General features: G+C 38.8%; 1 protein-coding gene across 1 annotated transcript in view; it reads right to left on the reverse strand.

Moving 5' to 3' along the window:
• Nucleotides 1–22,112, reverse strand: part of KIF26B (kinesin family member 26B) — a 328,166-nt gene that overhangs the window by 217,168 nt on the left and 88,886 nt on the right. Inside the window, exon 3 of the mRNA XM_075203552.1 lies at nt 803–1,339. Within this exon, the coding sequence (XP_075059653.1) occupies nt 803–1,339 (537 nt within the window). The remainder of the gene's footprint in view (nt 1–802; nt 1,340–22,112) is intronic.

Below are 22,112 nucleotides of genomic sequence, written 5' to 3' on the forward strand. Positions count from 1 at the left end.
CCAAAGTTTTACATCATAAGGATTTCATCTCTCTCTTGTAGCTCTTTGTTATTCATGGCATATAGTATGGCATATATAGCTGTACCCTCTTCCACTCCTTTCACTGATGTTTTTAGTGTGGTCACAAATCAACACTGTGCTTGTTGCCTTAGCATTTACCTTGCCTCCTCCTGGAAGTCATTGTCATAAATCTTATAGCATTGACACTCAAGTTACATTCATCCTTTCTGGATGCCAAGTGCATTAAGCTGTTATATTAACATATGTCATCTAACTTTAAAATAAAGGGATGTCGGGAAGATACATTTTGTGAATATAAGCATTTTATTCAAAAATGTTTGAAAGATGTACAGTCAGATATATGGTATATCGACTCATTAAACATCAACAAGGATAGGGAAATACTACAGCATGCTGAAAGGGCACAAAATGTGCACAAGCTTCTGATGAAAATAGTACACGTTTCATAAAATACCCCTTTAAAGTGTACAACTGCCTTTTATATTGCAGGATCTGTGAAACCATAGGATGCAACAAACAATCCACAAGCAGGGTATAGGTGAGGTTCTATCCTAGCACATGCTTGTTCTGTGAATAACTAGTATTCACACAAACTGCATCCATGTAAACTACATTCTCAGAATTGATAAAACAGTAAATGCAAATATAGCTTCGCATTTTGTGATTAGGGAGAAGTTTTGAAAGTCACTTTAATCCGGTTTGCTTTTAAAGTATCCCACAGAATAATAGTAAGAAAATAAAAGATTAAAAAAACTTCATGATAAAAAACATAAACACTTACTTGATAGGGGTAGAGGGTCACACCATTAGTTCTTGATAAAGACCAAGTTCCATCAAGGTACTGATGAGCTTGAATGGCTACTGAATTCAAGATGTTGCCATTGTTTGGGCTTGTGGCCATTTGTAGACTGACTTTGGCTTGGTGTGAAGGAGATCCATTTTTCTTATCTTGACCGTTGGCAAGTCCGAGACTGTTAGGTTTACCACCATGCTTGTTGGCCACAAAGCCAGGATAATTTGGTGTGGTGTAAGGGTTTGGCATGTACACCCAGTCTCTTGGCTGCATGCTCCCCATGTGTCTTGGACCCACCAGGGCTGGAATATTGGAATGCCCTGGAGGAGATCCAGGAGAAGCAGCATCACAGTGTTCAACATTGGCAGACTGCTCTAGTGATGTAACCATCTGGATAGCTTCCTGCTTCAGCTGATTTAGGTGAGTAGCGCATATGTCACAACGGTTGTCTCTCTCGTTCCAGGACTTTCTGATGGTGTTTGGCACTTGCAGCTTGTCATGTATCCCAGTAGTGATGGATGGGTCCTATTAAAAAAATAAAGACAATCAGTATTATAAAATGAAAGCAAAAAATAAAATCCTAAACCCCCAAAATACAATTTTAAAAATATCAATTATTGAATGGACTCGTATATGAAAGTCAAAGGGACGAGCTTTACAATGAATCATGCATTCTTGTAAATGTTAAATAACAATTTTCATGTTGACAATTCTTCTTTATAAATTGTAAACATATTTTACACTCAGTTTTAGAAATTTTATTTTGCCATGTACAGAAAATATATAATAACAATATTACAAATCAAATAGGTTAAAATATCAAATTGATCTGTGGATACCAGCTCTTCGTTGAAGAAACCATCATTTGATATGGATCTATTAAATATAGGTATATAACAAAACATACATAGATGATCTTTATGCCTGAGCTACTTCAAGTCATATTAATTATAGTAAGGTACACGATACATTACTGCCAGTATATTCAGTAACAAAACACTTGTACACTGTCTTGTCAGCATTTCTGAAACAATCTATTAAATATTAAAGCATTTCATGCCCTCTGGAACACTGCATTGTCCACATATCGGCTATACTTTCCTGTGGCTTTGCCAATGCTTTTCCATCATCATTCTTTATTTAAAATGCTGATTAAAATGAAATACACCCCATTTTATATGACATATCTCCTAAATGCACAGGATGTATGTAATCTTAAACAAGCTGACTACAGTAACACTGAGGAACTAGAAATAAATATAATTTTTATGTAAAGTAATTATATTTATCAAATACATGGTAGAAATTAAAAAGAGAATAACTGTTTTCAACTAAGTTAATATACGATAGACATTATAGTCTGCACAGACATCATATATAACTTGTACAATGTTAATCTAGTTGCTTAATTTCATTATATGTTGTGTTCTGCATGTAGGTGCTGCAGCATCTTAATGCTCTCTATTGTGCGATTTATAAAGCATATACAATGCACCCACAGGCTGGTGCTACTGTTTTATTTGCTAAACGTCAAACATGTGGACTGAGTCCATCTATTCAGTGATAGGTTTCTGTCCCCTTTCCTCTTGTGCAGATGCTTTGCAAGAACATCTATGATAGTACAGTCCCTGTTGGGACTACCTACTTATTTATTTAAGATATATTAGAGCTTTGTTTGTATTTTAATGAACTTAGGATAGGGCTCTAAAGCACTGTCTTCATTTTATGTGTCACATTTGTACTTTTTAATGCTTTTATTAAGTTGGTAGATGCGAGCATGTAAATGCGCCTTAAGGTAAAAAAGCACTAATGCAAGAGGCATTGTATTAAAAGTATATGCCGAAGCACATCTCCAATACCTCCAAGGATGTATGTTGTTTTGCGGGAGAATAGAGGCTTTGTGGCTTCTATCCTCGGAATGCCCCCCTTAAATGTCCAAAGCTCCTTTAAATATGTTGTCTTACAATATGAAATTGTGCTTCATTATGTGTAAACTTCAATCTGTCCAGCACTTGTCATCAAGTGGAGCAGCATGTTGCACCCTTACAGTCGATACCATTTTAATTACCAATTGCACTGAGAAATGGGTGCAATAGCGGAACAATATATGCACAATGTGATAAAACTGTGTTTTTTTTAACTTCAAGAAACCTCCACTTGTATATGCTGTATATTTTCACAAATTGTCTGCATAGAGGGCATTCAAGGTGATAATTCAATGACAGGCAAGAACTACTAGTCTACACCATTCTCCCTCAGCATGTGGTGTTTAAGTGACTTATAAATCACTGTGACTTTCCTGTGCAAGAAAGGACAAAAACTTGTTCTCTGAAACTAAAGCCTGACTTGGAAAGAAATAGGTAGGAAAATGCTGTTGTCTTGTCAAGGCCACAAAAGCAACGCTCAGTCTGTCTTGTAAGCACATTTCAGCAGGTCAATATTGTCAATCATTGCTGATCCCCAACAAGACAAGTCAAAGACTTATTCCAAGGCATTAAATGGGTGTTATGGTCTGTTATCAGCGTCTTCCCTGACCGCTGAACTTACAAGTCTCAACGACTCACTATGTATATCTATAATACATAGACAGAAAACAATTACTTATATTATTTACATTGTTCCCCAAATGTTGCAGTTGACTTCAATTTTTTTTCATGTGATAACAAATCTTTAAGCCGTGCACATGTATTTCAGCTTTGCAACTTCTATTATACTGACACTAAATAAAAGAGATGACCTATCATAATATAAGAGATTGAGAATATAAAATCAAAGGGCCACTAAACTCAAATCTCTGACTGAATGCTGGAATCTTCATACTTCCCAATAGCAGGAGAGTAGCACTAAAGAATAGATACATTTGAACCCTGGTAGTTACAAAACTTAAAAAAACCCAGCACCAATATATTTTAATTAAGAAATGCCTGTTGGAAATAGTCTATTTAAACCGAAAACACAATGCGTATTGGGAGGTAGTAGATTCTTTGCTTTGTTACAGCATTAAAACATCATGCTGCCTATTTAATTGTACAGCAAGGTGCCAAAATGGTCTTATTAGTCCCCACATCCACACAGCGACACAGCAGGGATGTTGGCTTCCTTGGAGTCTTGGCCATAGATTTCTATAACCCAAAACTTTCTCATACAGCACTATGTCTTAGAAAGCTTTGTATAAAAAGTTTGTCTTACAATATTCATAAAGTTGCTTGATTGCACAGGTGTTATGGGCTAGATATGAGTCAGGTATTCATGTTAAAAACTGCACGGCACCATTTTGCAGATAGAGCAGTGTATATATATATATATATATATATATATATATATACGCACAGCTATTCAAAAAAAGTTGTTGTTTTTTTTTACATATAATGCTACCAGTCATATAATAAATACAAGAAGGAAACAGTGTGAAATTCAATGTATGTATTGTCACATCATATGAAAAAACAGTGCAATGTTTACACAAAAGCAGTAATTAGCAATAAAGAATGAAGCGTTATTTTAAACTGCAAACTGTAAAAAAATTAGTCATTTTGTTTTGCTAAAAAATATTTTCCATTTTCATTTAATGACCTGCAATGTTCTTTTCAGTTTACTCAGCCAGAATCCCCTAGGCAGCTTTCAATAAAGAAAAACAAGGTCTAAGATGTACATTCTCAATGAGCCCATTCAGTGTCAAGACTTAACCAACAAATATTCTCCAACTAGTAACAACTCTCCGGCCCCCTTATGTCGACATCTAGCGAGATCTCTACTGTGTGCAACAAGAGAGCCACTTAATAAATGCTGGGCTCAAAACGGCAGGATATAAGTGGCCTCCCAGTGCTAATCAGCAAGCTTAGGCTAACCTTACCTCCCTACTGGGATGTCAGTTGAATAGGTTAAGTGCTGACAGGCCAAAGAGGGCCTTAGCCCGTTTACTTGTGTGGTCTGAGGAGGTCTAGGATTACATACCTCTATAAATATTTCCCAAGTGACTCCAACAACAACAAGGATAAGGAAAGAAGCAGAGTGGTTTACACTATGGATAGTAACCCTAGCAATGTCCTCATATCACTGATACAGAGTGCTACGGTTACAGGTGAGCTGAAAGACCTATGTAGCTGGAAGGCTAAAGGCCCTTTTAATCCGCTGTAACTCAGATCAGATAAGTGGCAGCAGACTCTTAGGCAGCACAATACATAGAACAAGATACACAAACCAAGACTGTAAATCAAACTTCCTTCTACGCTGCTGTGATTGTGTAACATGCATTTAAAGGCCTAGTAAGTACCAAACGATTGGCTTCCATGTGCATGGCCATTTCTGGTCATAATGAAATGCTACTACATGTGCCTTCCCATATGTTACACTCCATTATACAAGTTGTTAAATGAACTCTGTATAAAAAAATAACACCACTTTTATCTGTACTTTAGTACTAAAAGTTGTACTACACTTTACATATATGTGAGGTTATTGTTAATTTTAGGGACAGGTTCCTCCTAATCCAATTTTAAAGAATACTATCAGGATGTTCTTTATTTATTATTCTATATTTTGTTCTTTATGTATCATGTTGTGTCATGGGTCACTGTTTTCTGTGTATGCCATGTACTGCGCTTCGGACCCTTTGTGGTGCCTTATAAATTAAAGATAATAATAACAATAATAATGTTGATTTGATTTACATGCTTAGCTGGATACTGTGTATGTAGCATTCACTCCTTAATCAACTCATCTATAGACTAAATTCTGGTGTTCTAAATATGCTAAAAAAATCATGTGAATGACTTAATGCACAGAGATAAAGTGATACACGCATCCATTCAATCCAGCGCAGCAGGTGGTGAATCCTACTATTACACGTTGAAAAACATGTTTTACATTGGGTTGCATTGTCAGAGGCATGTTAATCATAACATGGGAAAGTTTACCCATTATAGCTAATGCGTGTTGTTTACATATTTAAATGGTTAATACAGCTAATTTGCCTTGCATCATGCATATATATTGCAGCAAGACGGAGATCCACCTCCTGATCGTTCTCAGCATAAAACTACATGTACAAGGCATGTCAATAAATTAAAGGTTTAATGCGAACCTAAATAACAGGAGACACATCTTTAAATATATCGGGTACCTGTGTATCACTTATGTGTGACCTGACATTCACGGTAATCATAGATCCCTAAGCATTAATGATAATGAAGACTTACTATTTACAAATAATGATTTGTTATGACACAGGCAGCCCCATTCCTCATGATGTCCCCCGCACCCCATCATTTCCCCTTTCTCCCCTGCAGTTACTTCTGTTATCTATTGTATGTTGTGCATTTCATTATACTACCCCCCCATGAAAGTTTCTCTTGTATATTGTATAGTTTCAATGGCAAAAAAAATAAAACTCTCTTTGAACCAAAAAAAAGTGTGCTAACAGGTCCAATCCAACACGAAAATAAACTTGTAATCTTGATAAATATGAATGTAAAATTTCCCATATTGAAAAAAAGTTCATGATGATAGAAATTATATGTAACCTTATCAAGTGAAAGTCAATCATTTTAGGCTCCCATCGGCTTTCTACTATTATCTAGAAGTAGGCTTACAAACAACAAATATGGTGAGCATAGAAAAAGATTTACCATCATTCAAGGATGTACTTTAATTGCATTTTGTCATCGCGCTGATCATTTCTTGAAACTTTTGCCTATTTTTTTCTGAATGTTACTTACAGCTCTTAGAGCTGCTTTTATAAAGCTATTGGAATACAGATATTTAATGGCATTTTATTGTGTTACGCATGTTATCAGCTCTGCTGTTTACCTAAGTACACTTCTGTGGCGTTCCTGAATACATCACTGGTTGTCTGCACAATCAGAACAGGGGTTGTAAGCATAACCATCAGTTAGCTGATGAGTGCATTTATGTAAATGGTATATGAATGATATAATTACCTATTGATACAGTAAAGTGACAGCTCATCAGATATTTAAATGCCATTGCTGCTTAGACAACTTTAATTAGTATCTATGAAAGGTTCCTGCATTATGCGTCTTAAGATCACAAGAAGGCCCCAATTATTGGCACAATGCTGGTTGTTAGACTCATTACTCTCCAGTAAGTGCTCATCATGTGTCTGTCATAATGCATAACATTTTAATACACTATCATTGTCAAAGGTCACTATGCAGTGCTATTTACAGTATCTTCACCAATGAAGAGACAGAGCAACCAAATGAAGTACATTTGTAGGAAAAAATAATGGAAAACAAGGAATGACATTAAATATTCAGTGATGTAATTGCAAATGAGAATGGTGTCGAAGTGCTGGCTTGTTTAATCAGTAGCAAAGGCTATGTGAATTGTCCATGCGTACATAATATTTCAAAACTTCCGAAATTAAACATAATTGATCTTAATGCTGTAATAAACAGGAGTAGGGAGCAGGGCTGTCTTAACGCAGGGGAACGCTGGGTAGTTGCCTGGGGGCCCCATAACCATAGTGACCCAATAGGCTTGACAACTTCTCAATATATTATTCTGGAAATTTCACTAAGAGTGTTCATGTGCTTGATGGTGAACAACTGTGCAGGAGAATGTTCATTTTCAAGACTGAAACTGATAAAAAAAAAAATCAACTTCGCAGCACAATGGGGCAGCAGCGTTTGAACTGGCTTTCACTCATATATATGGAAAATGACATCCTGAAGACTCCTGACTTCAAGCCAATTATAAAGCAATTCTCTGCAAAGAAATTTCGCAAATGTTTGTGTTGAACACAATTTCGTACTGTGCCATCTCCGTCTGATTTACCAACTGAGTACCACTTTTATGTTAAATTTCTTGTTTTTCAGCTTCAAGGCTCGTATTATATTGTCCAAACAATTGTGTGCATTAATCTCTGCTGTACAGCATGTTGTTTTAATGTTTAAACACTGATTTTGTTGGCGGTACCAATAAATCTAGGCTTAATTTTATTGATAATTTACATTTTTATTCCTGTGTGTGGTTGTGTAGGTAGGACCCCAGTGCACTGCTTTACCAGGGACCTATGATGCTGTTAAGACTGCCCTGGTAGGAAGGCAGAGTGTGATTGTAGTTTGTTGTACACTACTCATGTTGGCTGCTCAGATGAATCCACCTATAATAGAAGACTACTTATTATCATTTCCACATGTGCATCTCCTAGATATTCAGGACTGGACTAAGGATTGTGGGTGCCCCATGACAACTAAGGCATATAGGGTCCCTGACAATAAAATTGGCTGCAGTCATGTGAGATACACACACACAGTAACCTGCCAGCCGGTTGTTGTTGGCCAGTGGGTCACTGATAATATGCCTGCAGCAGCGCTGAAGCGCTCAGTTAGCCACCTTTTCTGCTATCCACACTTGTACAGTGTAAGCTTGCGTTCCCTCCATGGGGGAGATACAAATCCCTGCGTTGTTCTTTACAACAATGCGGGGTGCGCATCATTAACCGCTATTACAATAATTGATGCACTTTATTATCGTTAGTACGGTAAGTTCAACGCTGATTAAGGGAGCTGCAAGCAGAATTCCGTGTTAAAATTACTGCCCGAGTGCTATATATGTACAGTAGAAAGGCTCCATCACATTTTATTCTTTAAAGAGGACTGTCGGCAGTGCTGCAGAACCAGACTCAGAGCAGCACTGACAAGTCTCTCTTAATGCACTGCATGTTGCTCTGCCACACCAGATGGGGGATGCAGGCAGCAGTGGGGAGAATCCCATGATGTGTGACCCACTCCATGTTCCCTGTCCATAATTTGATCCTGTAGATATGTGACTACTTACTAAAATTTTCTAATGTGTCAAGTAGCTACTTATTATATGATCCAGATGTGCATCTCCTATATGTGTATGCTAATTCATGTGCAAATGACTAGGTGCTTTACAAATGATGGCCGCCGTTGGTATAGGGAGAAAGTGATAGAAAAACACTCCTGGGACTTGTCACTAGTGTAATACCTAAATGTATTGCACAACTGACATGAATATATGTAAAATGTATCCTTAGATTTGGTGAGTAGTGATGTCACTCCAATAAAATATAACTTTAGATTTGGTGAGTAGTGATGTCACTCCAGTAAAATATAACTTTATATTTGGTGAGCAGTGATGTCATTCTAGCCACATGACCCATTTTGAAAGTGTTCTGTGGAGGAAGGCATAACTATCAGCCAGGATAAAACACATAAAAACCCTAACAGGAATTTGCATTGTTTATTACAAAGAATTTAATTTACTATAAAATAAAAAAGGACAGGAGAAGACTGTGACCTTTATATAAGCACGCAACCACCATTTTTGCATGAAATCTGTAGCTTGTGCACACATTCCTGGAAACCAGACACTAGTATATGAGGCAGAAAATAGAACATGATAAATCATGACAATTAATTGATTAACATGCGGCCTGTGCATATGAAAGTTTCTACCCACGCTCTGTACAAGTGCAATATTTGTCTACTCTCTGTGAATATTGCAGTTGAATATTACTGAATGATTCCCCGCAGTTACTCATTAAATAGTAAATATTCCTTTCTTTCTCATTACAAAGAAATTAGTCATTAAATCCTTTGACAAAAATGGGTTATCCATGACAACGAAATATAATGTAACCCTCTTAGTATTTCAAAGTAATTTGTTTTTTCAAATTAACCAACAAAATACATCTGACAGACTATTGTCTACTCACACTGACTTTACTCATTATTGATAGGAATTCCGTCTTCTGCCATGACTTTGGGCTGAGGACAAGAGGATTCTTAGAATGCGCTACCAGACCCCAGCAGACAGAACTAAAGGAGTTAGCCACCCATCTGCTTATCAGCTGGTAGTGTTTGGGGAAGAATGAGCTGAAGCCATCACATTACACAGCGTCTTATCTTTGTCTGGAATGAGCTACTGAGGAGGAGCAGTTTGTAACAAGTTCCTGACAAGTCCTTTGTTACACAGAATATTGCCTATGCTACTTTATTGGCTATAGATAACTATGGCTTATTTTCTCCGATAATCTTTTCAGTCAAAATAAAGGCTTAGGACAGACTAATTCAAACATATGGCAGTACACATATTTCCACTGGCTTCGATACATCGGTAGGGTCTATATAACATAATTATGGGGAAGCAGGCTAAATCATAACTGCAGTGTAAATATGTTAAATCAAATGTATCATATTGATAAATTAAGCTACTAAGGTGTAAAATGTGAAGTCAGAGGCACTGGTGTGTGCTCTATGGCTTCTGCCCACCTCTATGTTAAAAGACAACAGAGTCACCTGAGTCAGCTTCAAAGGCCCCTGGGGTGGACTGTATCCTGACCTAGGAGAGGTTTTTTACACTGATATTTTACCCCTTTATTTTACCTGTTTTGCAACTTGTTATTTGTATGTCAATTGTTTATTGTTTTTTCTTTATATAACCTGTAAGCATTGCACTTTTTGTATATTAAATGAAAACCTTAATAAGCTCTAAACAAATTCACTGTCTAGAAGAGATAGATTGCTTGATCATTGTAAACCTGAGGTGTGAATTGTGAATGCACCTGTATGAGTGTGTGCCTGCATGTACATTTGTCATACAGCCATGAGGGGTTAAGTGTTAACCATTTGATTGCTGGTATGTGCCTTGCTAAACTGTGTGTAAGGAGTGTAAGGAGTGCTCAATGTGTGCCAGTGTGAGGCAGTATATTGAGGTCTTATTGCCCTTATTCAATAGGTGGCGGCAAACAGAAGTGGGTGTGGTGATCTGAGCACTGTTTGGGGGTGATTCAACAAATCTGTAACCTGTGTGATAGGTGAGAAGAAGATTGAGTGCTGGAATCGTGTGTAACGCCATACAGCAAACAGTTCCAAGTCACAAGTGCGCATAGTGCAGGTTGTGACTGGTAAAGGCAGTTAGGAGAGGTCTCCTGACAAAATAGAGGTGATATATTGTTTGACAGTGTGAATATATGATAAGATATTAAATCACGGAGTAGTCAGAAGGGGCTAAATTAACAGCATGAAACAAATTGTAAAAGCTGGTAGTATGCTCAGAATCACCATAGAGAAATGTTGTTGTACTTTACAATGTTATACAGAGCCAATCAGCAGCATTCTTTCTTTATTTCTCATTGGCGTCATGGGTATCCTTTTGTATTACAAAAGGGCAGCACATTAACTTTGAAAAGCGTCATTAGATCACATGACAAGTTAAGGATGGATTATCGGTTCACGTTAGGAAATAAGAACATGGGGCCTGATTCATTAAGGATCTTAACTTGAGAAACTTCTTATTTCAGTCTCCTGTGCTACATGAAAAAACAGTCAGTATTTAACTTATGTGCACAACAAAATACTAATTAGCACCCTGTGCATTGTAACATGGTTTTGTCCAGGAGACTGAAATAAGAAGTTTCTCAAGTTAAGATCCTTAATGAATCAGGCCCATGATTATCAGATCACATTAGGAGTCAAGAGCATGAGTATCGGATCACATTAGTATTGTCACTCACCGGACTGTGAGTGCTTCTTCCCGGACATTTAGGAACCGTGGCCGTTCTCCATCCTGAGGGACTGCGCATGCGCAGCCCTTTCTAAACCTTCAGTGTATGTTCCTTTAACTTAATTGGCAGATCAGGCAACCTCCCTATATTAAGCACCTGTGGTCAACACCACGTTGCCTGATCTTGGAGTCTCATTCCCCATGAGTCTCTGAAGGTGTTCCTGTGTTTCCTCGTTTATTCAGCCCAGCTGATTCCTGTGGTTTCCAAACCACTTCTACCTCTGTGGTTTCCAAACCACTTCTACCATCTACTGTATCATCGTGACTGTGAGCTGATTCCTATCCGCTGCCTCCGTGCACTACAGTCTTCTAACCACTTCAACTCTACCATGTATTATTGGGACTGTTAGCTGATGCCTATCCGCTGCCTCCGTGCACTACAGTCTTTCATTCACTTCCACTCACCTGTTCATGATTGTGACTGCCAGCTGATTCCTATCCGCTGCCTCCGTGCACTACAGTCTTCAACCTGCAACTCGTCTGTGTTTCATCATCGTGACTGCTAGCTGATTCCTATCCGCTGCCTCCGTGCACTACAGTCTTCAACCTGCAACTCGTCTGTGTTTCATCATCGTGACTGTTAGCTGATTCCTATCCGCTGCCTCCGTGCACTACAGTCTTCAACCTGCAACCCGTCTGTGTTTCATCGTGACTGTTTGGCTGATTCCTATCCGCTGCCTCTGTGCGCTTCAGTCTTCAGTCCTTGTCAACTCTCCCGTGTTTCCTTGAGTCTGCTGCCACTATTGCTACCCGCTATTCTCCGTGATCAACAGTTCCAGTTCAACTCTGCTCTCCCGTGTCCCATCGTTACTGCACCTGCTGGTTGCTATTGGCTACCTCCGTGTTCCCGCAGAGACCCGCTGCTGCTACTCCTCAGCGCTACTCATCCATCTACTGCTGATCCGCTCTCCACGCTTTCCTGTGTTCCCTGCTGGTCTACCTACCTGTGCGCTGCACCTACTAGACCACCGCTTCACCCATCCAGGGACTTCGCATCCTGCCGGCCTCCTGCCGTTCAGGTATCTCTGCACTCCTGTCTGACTGCCTTCTCCTGAACCACGGTATGCATACTTCTCATTGACTGTGCTGTGTATTGCATACCTTGCTGGACTGTGTTGGTTCTCCTCTGGAGTGTGCTATCCGCTGAGTCTATTGCCATCATTGACTGTGTTATCTCGTGCTGGACTACTTCAAGAGACTTTCTATATTGGCAGTGTTGTTCAGTCATCTATACATTTATATTGTGCATATTACTGTGGATCAAAGTCAAGGTGCCCATGTATATCTTGTGTTGCAGTCTCTCCCCGTGCACCTCCTCACATATATATTCAGTGGTACAACTTGCTGGTGGCAGACCACTGACCCCTGTTTCCAGTTTCATCTGTTCCAGTATCCTCTCACATAGCAGTGGTACAACTTGCTAACGCAGACCACTGACTCCCCGGATACCTCCACTTGGATTCTATTCCTTCACTCAGACAGCGGTACAACTTGCTATCCGCAGACCGCTGACTCTCATCACCCCCTCGTTTCTGTTGGACATTCCTCCTCACTATAGCAGTGGTACAACTTGCTACCGCAGACCACTGACTACCTTCACGTGTCCTTTGTCCATACAGTTCCTCGTGTATTACTACCTCCATATTGCCAGTGCTGCTAGTCATAGACTTTCCTGAGCATCTCATCATCTGCTATTTCCTGTTCCGTGATCACCCTGCTACCAGAGTACCATATTACCACCTATACTGCTCTGGTAAGCCTATCACCTGGTGATCCCTGGGTAAAGACTCCTAGTGCCCGTGACAAGTACTTAAGAACACAAATATTGAATCACATTAGGAGTTAAGAACACGACTAATGGATCACATAACTAGATAAGAACATGAGTATAGGTGTTCATGCAGCCCAAATAGTAGCCTAACCTACGGTCATCTAATCGAAATATTAAGAATACATTTCTTTCCAATCACAGAATCACTACTTAGGGGACCCCAGAAGGTAAAATACCCTGGTCATGAGGGTCACATATGATCCTTTTGAGGTTAGCATGTGGATCATGGGCCCTGAATTGCCTATTGTTGGTATATTTATTCACCATTGATGCACTCGAGAGCCAGATCTAATCTTAACATGGCCGTTCCCATCAAAATATGTAAATATTTTAATAAAACATTTTCCCTGTTCATAAATAACAACTTACTGCTCCTTTAGGCATATAAAAAAAAAATGTTATCAGCAAGGGTTTGTTTACTCTGATATTGTAGCGTACTCAAATGAGTATTTATGATGGGAGCATGGTGAAGCCCTTTAGTTCATAATGATAGACTCTGTGTTTTCCATTGAAAGCAATTATCCCGATTTTCAGTAAACTGCTAGTAGACAAAGGATATATTTTATATATGGTTATATGCATAATATGATTAGCAAGCTATAAATATATAAGGAAATTATAAGATTTGGTAGCATTAAAGGAACACAAAATGTAAACCACTAAAACTATATGCAAGGGTATACTAAGACTATTAGTCCTACCTAAACGTATGCACAGCCGCACTAAAGATGAGCAAACTGGCATTTTGCTTGTAGTAATCATCATTAAAAATACTTGTAAGAGTTTACCATTCTGGTAATTATCATTCCTGCAGCTTCCTTTGTGTCAGACCTGAGAGTGAGTACACAGCTTGAAATGGAAATAACAGCAAAAAATGAAACCTAATTGGTTCAATGGTATGAACCAAAATAAAAGCTGTGAGTGAATTATTCATAGTATAATTAGAACTCATTACTTCTCTCATCTATATACCTTATGCCCTCCTAATAGAGCTATATTGCCTCTAGCAATACCAATTTACTAATGTATACCTACAAACATGACCTATTTCAACCAGTTAAAAAATCTATTCAACACATGTTACTGCAACAGTAAAGAAACTAGTGGTGGTTAGGTTAGAGATTATATGATGGACTGGAAAACTCCCAAGACTATGTTTGGAAGACAGTAGTGGCTGTTTACTGGGAGTAATGGAATCTGCATTATTATCATTATTAATATTATAGTTAACTTTTATTTGTATAGCACCACTATATTCCAGAGTGATAGAGACCAGCTAACTTTTGCTCTGCTATGACTAGAGGACTAGGGTCCAAAACACGTCAACACATCGGACTCTGAATGTGTCTGTCAAGGGCACTAGGAGTCTTGCCCAGGAATTCAGCAGATGACTAAGCTTACCAGAGTAGTGAAGTTCACACAACCGTCCTCTGGTAGCAGGGTGACTAGCGGAAAGTCAGTGACTTGCAGCAATCTTGGTCAATGAGTCAGCGACTAGCTGATATAGTGGAAAGGCAGTTTTGAACACGGAGATCAGGATGGACGTGTTTAGATGCAAGGAGGTAGCAGGGAAGTCAGTGGTCTGCGTACAGCAAGTTGTACCACTGCTTATGGTGAGGAGACTTGTCCAGGTGCAGGTAGGTAGCGGTGAAGTCAGTGGTCTGCGTACAGCAAGTTGTACCACTGCTTATGGTGAGGAGACTTGTCCAGGTGCAGGTAGGTAGCGGGGAAGTCAGTGGTCTGCGTATAGCAAGTTCTACCACTGCTTATGGTGAGGAAGACTTGTCCAGGTGCAGGTAGGTAGCGGTGAAGTCAGTGGTCTGCGTATAGCAAGGTGTACCACTGCTTATGGTGAGAAGACTTGTCCAAGTGCAGGTAGGTAGCGGGGAAGTCAGTGGTCTGCGCACAGCAAGTTGTACCACTGCTTATGGTGAGAAGACTTGTCCAGGTGCAGGTAGGTAGCGGGGAAGTCAGTGGTCTGCGTATAGCAAGTTGTACCACTGCTTATGGTGAGAAGACTTGTCCAGGTGCAGGTAGGTAGCGGGGAAGTCAGTGGTCTGCGTATAGCAAGTTGTACCACTGCTTAATAGGTGAGGATGTGTACAGGTGTCGATGAGTGGAAGCATACAAAGGATAATAGGATGCAGACACTGAGAGCACAGAGGAACTTGATCCCAATAGATATGCAGCGTATCCAACAAAGTCTATATAACGGTATGTGTGGCGCTGCTTGGTAGAGACTTGCTCAGCACAGATATGCAGGCCAATAATGGATAGTCAATCACAATTATGCATCTAACGACTGAGTAGTACGGTTAATTCCAAACAGGTATGCAGCGTAACAATAACAGTCTATAGCGGGTATGGATACCGCTGCTGAGAGTGGAAACTTGTCCTAGCGGATATGCAGAGTAAACGTAGAAAGTCAATAACAGATAGGCATACCACTATTCAGTAGAACAGTCTGTCCACAGGAAGATGCAGGGACTGCAGAGACGCTGGACGGCAGAGACGAGTGTAGGAACCACAGGTGAGTAGATCCGGTAATCAGAGTCCAGCTGAGGACACAGGCAGGAAACAGGAGACTGTAGCAGGTATGGAAACAAGCGATGAGTAGCACATGGAATCCACAGGAACTGAAGACACTAGTAGTACACAGGAGATAGTGGCGGGTATGGAAACCAGCGATGAGTAGATCAGGAATCAGCAGGAAACTGAAGACACTAGTAGAACACAGGAGACACCTTCAGAGACTCACAGGGAATGAGACTCAAGATCAGGCAATGAGGTAATGAGCACAGGTGCCTTAAATAGGGAGTTGCCTGATCAACCAATTTAGATTAAAAGCAACAGTCACAAGAGTTCTTGGGAGCTGCGCATGCGCAGACCATCAGGATGGCGGACGGCCGCGGTTCAGGATAGGTGCCGGCAGGAAGGCTAGGGAGCCATGCACCAGCGCAGAGGCACTCACGGTCCGGTGAGTGACAGTTTCAGCCTGTGATCTCCTGTCAGGTTGTAAACCTATTAAATATTGACTTTATATGGCTGAATAAAGATGATGTATTTTTGGGACCTGTTTGCTTCTCTTAATATTTATCTCAGGATGGATTTTTATTCTTCCTTACTTATTGCTGAACAACTCCATGATCTTGCATGGGTTCATCTATATCACCTATTACATAGGTGGATTTATAACTATATTACAATTGGTAGCTGTGGTTCTGATTGTTTTGTTGTAAAGCCTCTTCTACACTGTGGAAGTGCTGAATGCAATCCTATGTAGTCATATACTGCAATAGGAGATAAAAATAAGAAGAGTCGAATCTCTACACCTATTGTAGTATTTTCATACTGTCAGCATTAGTGCTATTATCAGTGAACTAGCTTTACCTTAAATGTCCTCCACCTACTTCTTCCTTTCTTCTATCACCTTCTCCCAATGCTGTGCCTTACCTTTTATCACACTGAACAGAAGACTTAGGACCCTTAACGTCTAACAGCACTTTTATGGAATAATTTTTTTAGTGGTTATATGTGCAAAATATTTTGAAAACATATCCTCTATACTAAGCGTTTTCTATATACACTTTGGGGTCTAGTTTATACATTTAACCTCAAAGAGAGAGAATAAACGCTACGAAAATAGCCTTCAAAGGGAAACAGGGTCAAAACAACTGTAAAATCCCCAAAGCAGCGGAGCTAATAAGGCCTAGAGAGCTTGGTGCCTAGTTCACCACACTCTTTTCCTTTGCAGACAGAGGTCTTGTTGTGTTAGAATAGTGGTAAAACTGACAGGACTATGTAAGTGAAAAGAAATAATAGTTGTTTGACCTTTAAATTCCTGAAGGACAGACAACCCCTCAGAGTCATTGTAAAGCGATTTAGGCCGAATGGTCTAATTGGCATACCAGATTCTAATTTACGGATTCCTTGTCCCAAACTTTCACAGTTAACCTACTGTTACTGTTTATGGTATTCACCGTGGTGAAGGGATCTAAACTGTTGGGGTATATGTCTATACAACACACTTTAGAAAGTAATAACCAGGTTCGACAAACATGGCTCACTTCATTATTTTATATTAATAATATTTTGCCACAGTTTTATTATCTTTTGCTCTATATATGTGTTCTCTTTTGAGACAAATTTTTTCTGTTTATATAGATATATTTTATTCTTGACCATTGCACAGGGAATACAGGAAACAGACATAAATAAAATATTTCCTTTATTCTTTCCAAAGTTATATTTATACAATAAATACTGCTCCCAAAAAATGACTCCAGGATCTAACCATCCTTCTATCTCCCTATTTGCCTGGGAGAGAACCAGTAATTTGTCACAACTTGTATGATAATGGTGAAGCTTTAGACTGAGCTGTTTTCGCTCCCATGACTGCATCTTCTATACATCACAGTTCTCCTGCCTCAACAACAGGGAAGGAGGAAACCAGCCGGAAAGTGAGACAAGTTCATTCTGAAGCCCAATTCAGAAGCCAAGTCAAGCTATTGGCAGGACATATGACTCACGAACAGGTAGATGGAAGGACACTTGTTGTTTTTAACTTTGAATAAATGATGGTACACAAGGCACAATTCTAATAATTACAATGCCCAACCTAGTGACAGTTTTTCTTTAATTTGAAGTTGGCAGGTCCATCGTAGCATTTTACAATGTAATACAAATAAAGTTAAACATGATAGCAGCTTAGAATTAAACACAGAAAAACTAGCTGCATGCTAATGATTCCCTAAAGAATTTTTAATTTATCATTTTAGACACATTTAGTTAACTCTATATGAATTCACTGGGATCCACGTAATCTTTGGTTGTGAAAATCAGTGCAAAAACCAAATGCAAAAAGGCAAGTGCAAGAAACTACAACATACCAAAACTGCATGGTAACCTGGATATACAGTATTCTTCAAAGCTTTTATTTGAAAAGCAAATAGTGGAGCATCCCAAGGTTAAGTAGTAAATCTGAGCAAACACTGTTAGAGAAGAATCACGAAAGAAAAATAACTTATGAGATATTATCATTATAAACCCTGCAGATATTGTCATTATAAGCCTAGCAGCCAGATTCATGATTTCACATGCTTAGCCTATGACTAAAGGTGTTTTAAGTGTATTTATAAAGAAAAAGGATATTCCTAGTGCCTGGAGGGCAAGGTCTCATCACCCTTACTACAACACATCCCTTTTCACTAGTTTTGCCCTCGGCTTTGGGACGAACATCACTCATTTTAGTAATAATGCTGGCTTCCCTTAGTAATCGCGCTATTGGTTTTTCAATGGAAAGTCAATCCATACAATCTACATCCACATAAGGGAGCTCAACCATTACATTAGTAGATATAGAGTATTGCTTTATGTTCCACAGTGATCAGTAATTCACAGAATGCTGTAACTTTCCAGTACAACAACAGAAAGACAGACGGTATGGACGTGACTCTCAGCAGAGAGAACAGAACAACAATGTGCCCTTTGCGGGAACTCTGAGTGAGAGTAGGCCGACGTTCCTTACTCACCTCACCCCTGAGTGACTGGTATACAGCACTGGGGCACATTTGTTTTCTATTCTCTCCCCTGAGTGAAGGAGGCATAAGTAACTTACAGTGCACTAGACAGATTTTGTGTCCATAATCCTTAAAGTTAAATTAATAATTATACATGCCTAAACCTCTCATATTATTTAATAAACAATCTGGCATATGATCCATTAACACCATGGTTTGCTTCCTCTTCAGAACAAGGTGCAGTTATAGGATCCAATTCTATTAATCTGTTTGCTTCTAATATCTGAATTCTGAAAAATGAAGAATGAAGATACAAATAACCAGTGTCAAGACCTGTTTGAGAAAGCCGGAATAGTTTTGAGCCCAGCCTCTGTCTATATGTGGATTGAAAAGGTTATTGAACTTTCTTTTTTAGTAGGTAATATAGCAACCAATCAGCAATTAGTTTGTATATCAACTGAAAGTTACACAAGGAAATAAAGTGTTTGATTGGTTGCTTTGATTGAGTGCAAATTACCTGACTGCCCCAGATTTCAGATCTCTGTAATACAGTTGCCGGCATTGTTTTTAGTTTGGTTACTGTTCTTTCTGAGCAAGCCAACCAAGGATGGCCCTGCTTCTCTTGATAGCACCAATGCCACTTTAAATGGCAGCACTATTGCAAGTTATAAAGGTAGGTGAACAATCCTTAAATGCAATTTAATTAAAATATAAGATAAATCCTAGGGTTTAGACTTAATGGACTGTTTACCCATAATATGCCCATTCACATGTCATTGCCCTTTTCTGGCTAACTACACCCATTTTCATAACTCCCAATTCTGATATAGACATGCCAGTCCTAAATCTAGGAGCCTGTCCTGCACCCTGACTGCCGGGACTTTTGGGAGGTTTGTCCCACTCACCACAGTGAGCATGTACCAGGCGCACCTCCTACAGTTGTGCGTGGTAATGCTGGGGTATTTTTAGGAGGGGGGGGTTGGAGGCAGACTAGGGCTTCAGAAGCCCTATGGATTGACACGAACGAGGTGCAAGGCCAAATGTGACGCAGCCATATCACCAGCATGACGTTGTTATGACCCTTTTCAGACGGAGTCTGGACATGTCCCGAATAACAAACTTCAGTTTAAGAAGTATGCGTTTTGGTAATAACTTTAACCATTACAACTCTTAAATTGGCCACGTATTATGCAACCACACAATTTGGCTTAATGGATCCATGAGAAATTTAGCCACACATGCAGGTATGTGGTCTAAATACCGAAAATCAAAACTGAAAACTTACCTCTTACAGGTTAGCTAATGACATTGCATAATCCCTATTGTCAAATTTGATTTTCTATATGAAATTTCCAATTTCATTTGACCGTATTTTGTGGACAAATATTGTTCAATGTTCAGTCAATTTAGTTGAAAACAACCAATCTTAATGTGTGGGCAACTTTCTATTAGTTGTCGGTGAAACATACAAGATGCACCATAGGGCCTTTGCCAAGAACACTTAGAACAATCCGCTTCAATTTCCTGAGGAGTATAATAGTATTTAGCGAAAAAAGTGCTACAGAAACTCTTTCCAGTAAATCTTGTTTCAGCTGCCTCGTGTCCATTCCCACAGGCATTCATAGACATCTGCTTGATGCAATATCTTACAATATTATCATTATGCCTTTTATCAGAACAAAAAGATGACTGACACAATGAAGCTAAATTAAGACTAAAATATATACTGCAATATGTGCAAATGCTCTTGAACTTTACTGACATATTTATTGCCCCTGATCCATCCAATAACTGGTATTTCTTAGAAGCTCAAGATATTTATCCAGCAGAATTTGAAAGACTGGCTAATGCTCTTGCGGATGTCTTTTGGCTAAACAATAATGTTAAATAAATGATCTCAATGATAAATGTTTAAAGCTCACTCAATTACTTTCAATGAATGCCTTGTAGAGCAATCTATCATATATATATATTTCATAAACAGTGAGCTGGCTTTGGCAAAAGACCCATATAGTCTATTTTTAGCTGTATATGTTAGTGAGAGACTGTTTCAGCCAAATTTGGGATTATGTTATAAGACCATACATCCTTTATCTGATCTGTGCAGCATTGACTTCCACTTAATCACTTATTCTATCGTGAAACACATGTAACAAAGTCACCCAGCAAGTACTGAGATAAACACGACGGCTATGCATCACATTAGGTCCATTCTGGTCAGACACTGCAAATGGAAATCAAAACATCTACAAAAAAGATCTCTCTTTTTAGGGAAGGATTCGTAAACCCCCACATACTTATTGCATTTCCTATGGGCCCTTTTTAATTAGCTATTTATGAAGAAATTAATTTAACAAATGTGAACAATGAACATTTTCAATATGAAACAGCAACATTACTTTGTAATTTTTTAACTATTATTTTAATATGGGGAAGGGAGGGGGGGTGGAGGACTGATATGGGGGAAGGAAAAGGAGGTACAGGGTATAAAATATTCATTCCTATTTACATACAGCATGACTGGTGTTTTTCCGGTACCCGTCTTTACGTCTAAAAAAAGTCAGTCTAGATTGTACCTTCAATAAGATCGCATGGGCTCTATGACTTATATTATATGTTTTACATGTCTGCATCCACCAACGCATTTATAAATATTTATTGAAAAAAAGCTTCATGACTTTTACTTATCACTTAATACAGTATTATTTAATGAAATGTTTTTACAGAGTGTATTTCCACATATAAGTGTATCATTTTCCAACCGAAAATGAACAAAACGTGTGTATTTGAAAATACCATTCCCATTATTTTACAAATGATAGAGCTAAGTGACACTTATAGTAAACAAAGTTCCAGAAATAACTCATGTACTATTACATTACTTAACCATTTAAATAAAGACATTGTTGTATCAGTTGAAAAGGTGCCATGTTTCTTCTTCAGATATAAAGCATATAATTGTTTTAACGACCTACAGTTCTATCAATTAATTTTCTATTATATTGTCCTTAGCTATCTATTAATCAAATATTCTGTATATTCCAACCACTGTGCATTGTCCAATCTATCTATCTCTATTTCCCCATCAGTCCTTTGATGTATCTTGATCAGCCTATCTATATCTTCCATCAAGCTGTCAGCAAAACTTTCATACACTTCCTGCAATCCATCTACCTCTTTCCATCATTGTCAATGAAACATTCTGACAGCACAAACTCCCAGTTAGCTCTCAGCCCTATTTGTGATGCACTATGTACAGATGTTATGTGAGGAATGTATGTGTGTGTCAATCAGCAGAGAGGGTGTGAGTGTAAACACTAAAGGCATTCTAACATAATATGAGATCTACAGTCATTACTATCGGCAGCAGTCAAAGAGCAAGGCAGCCAAG

Source organism: Mixophyes fleayi, chromosome 3 (assembly GCF_038048845.1).
Source record: "Mixophyes fleayi isolate aMixFle1 chromosome 3, aMixFle1.hap1, whole genome shotgun sequence".
NCBI lineage: Eukaryota > Metazoa > Chordata > Amphibia > Anura > Limnodynastidae > Mixophyes > Mixophyes fleayi.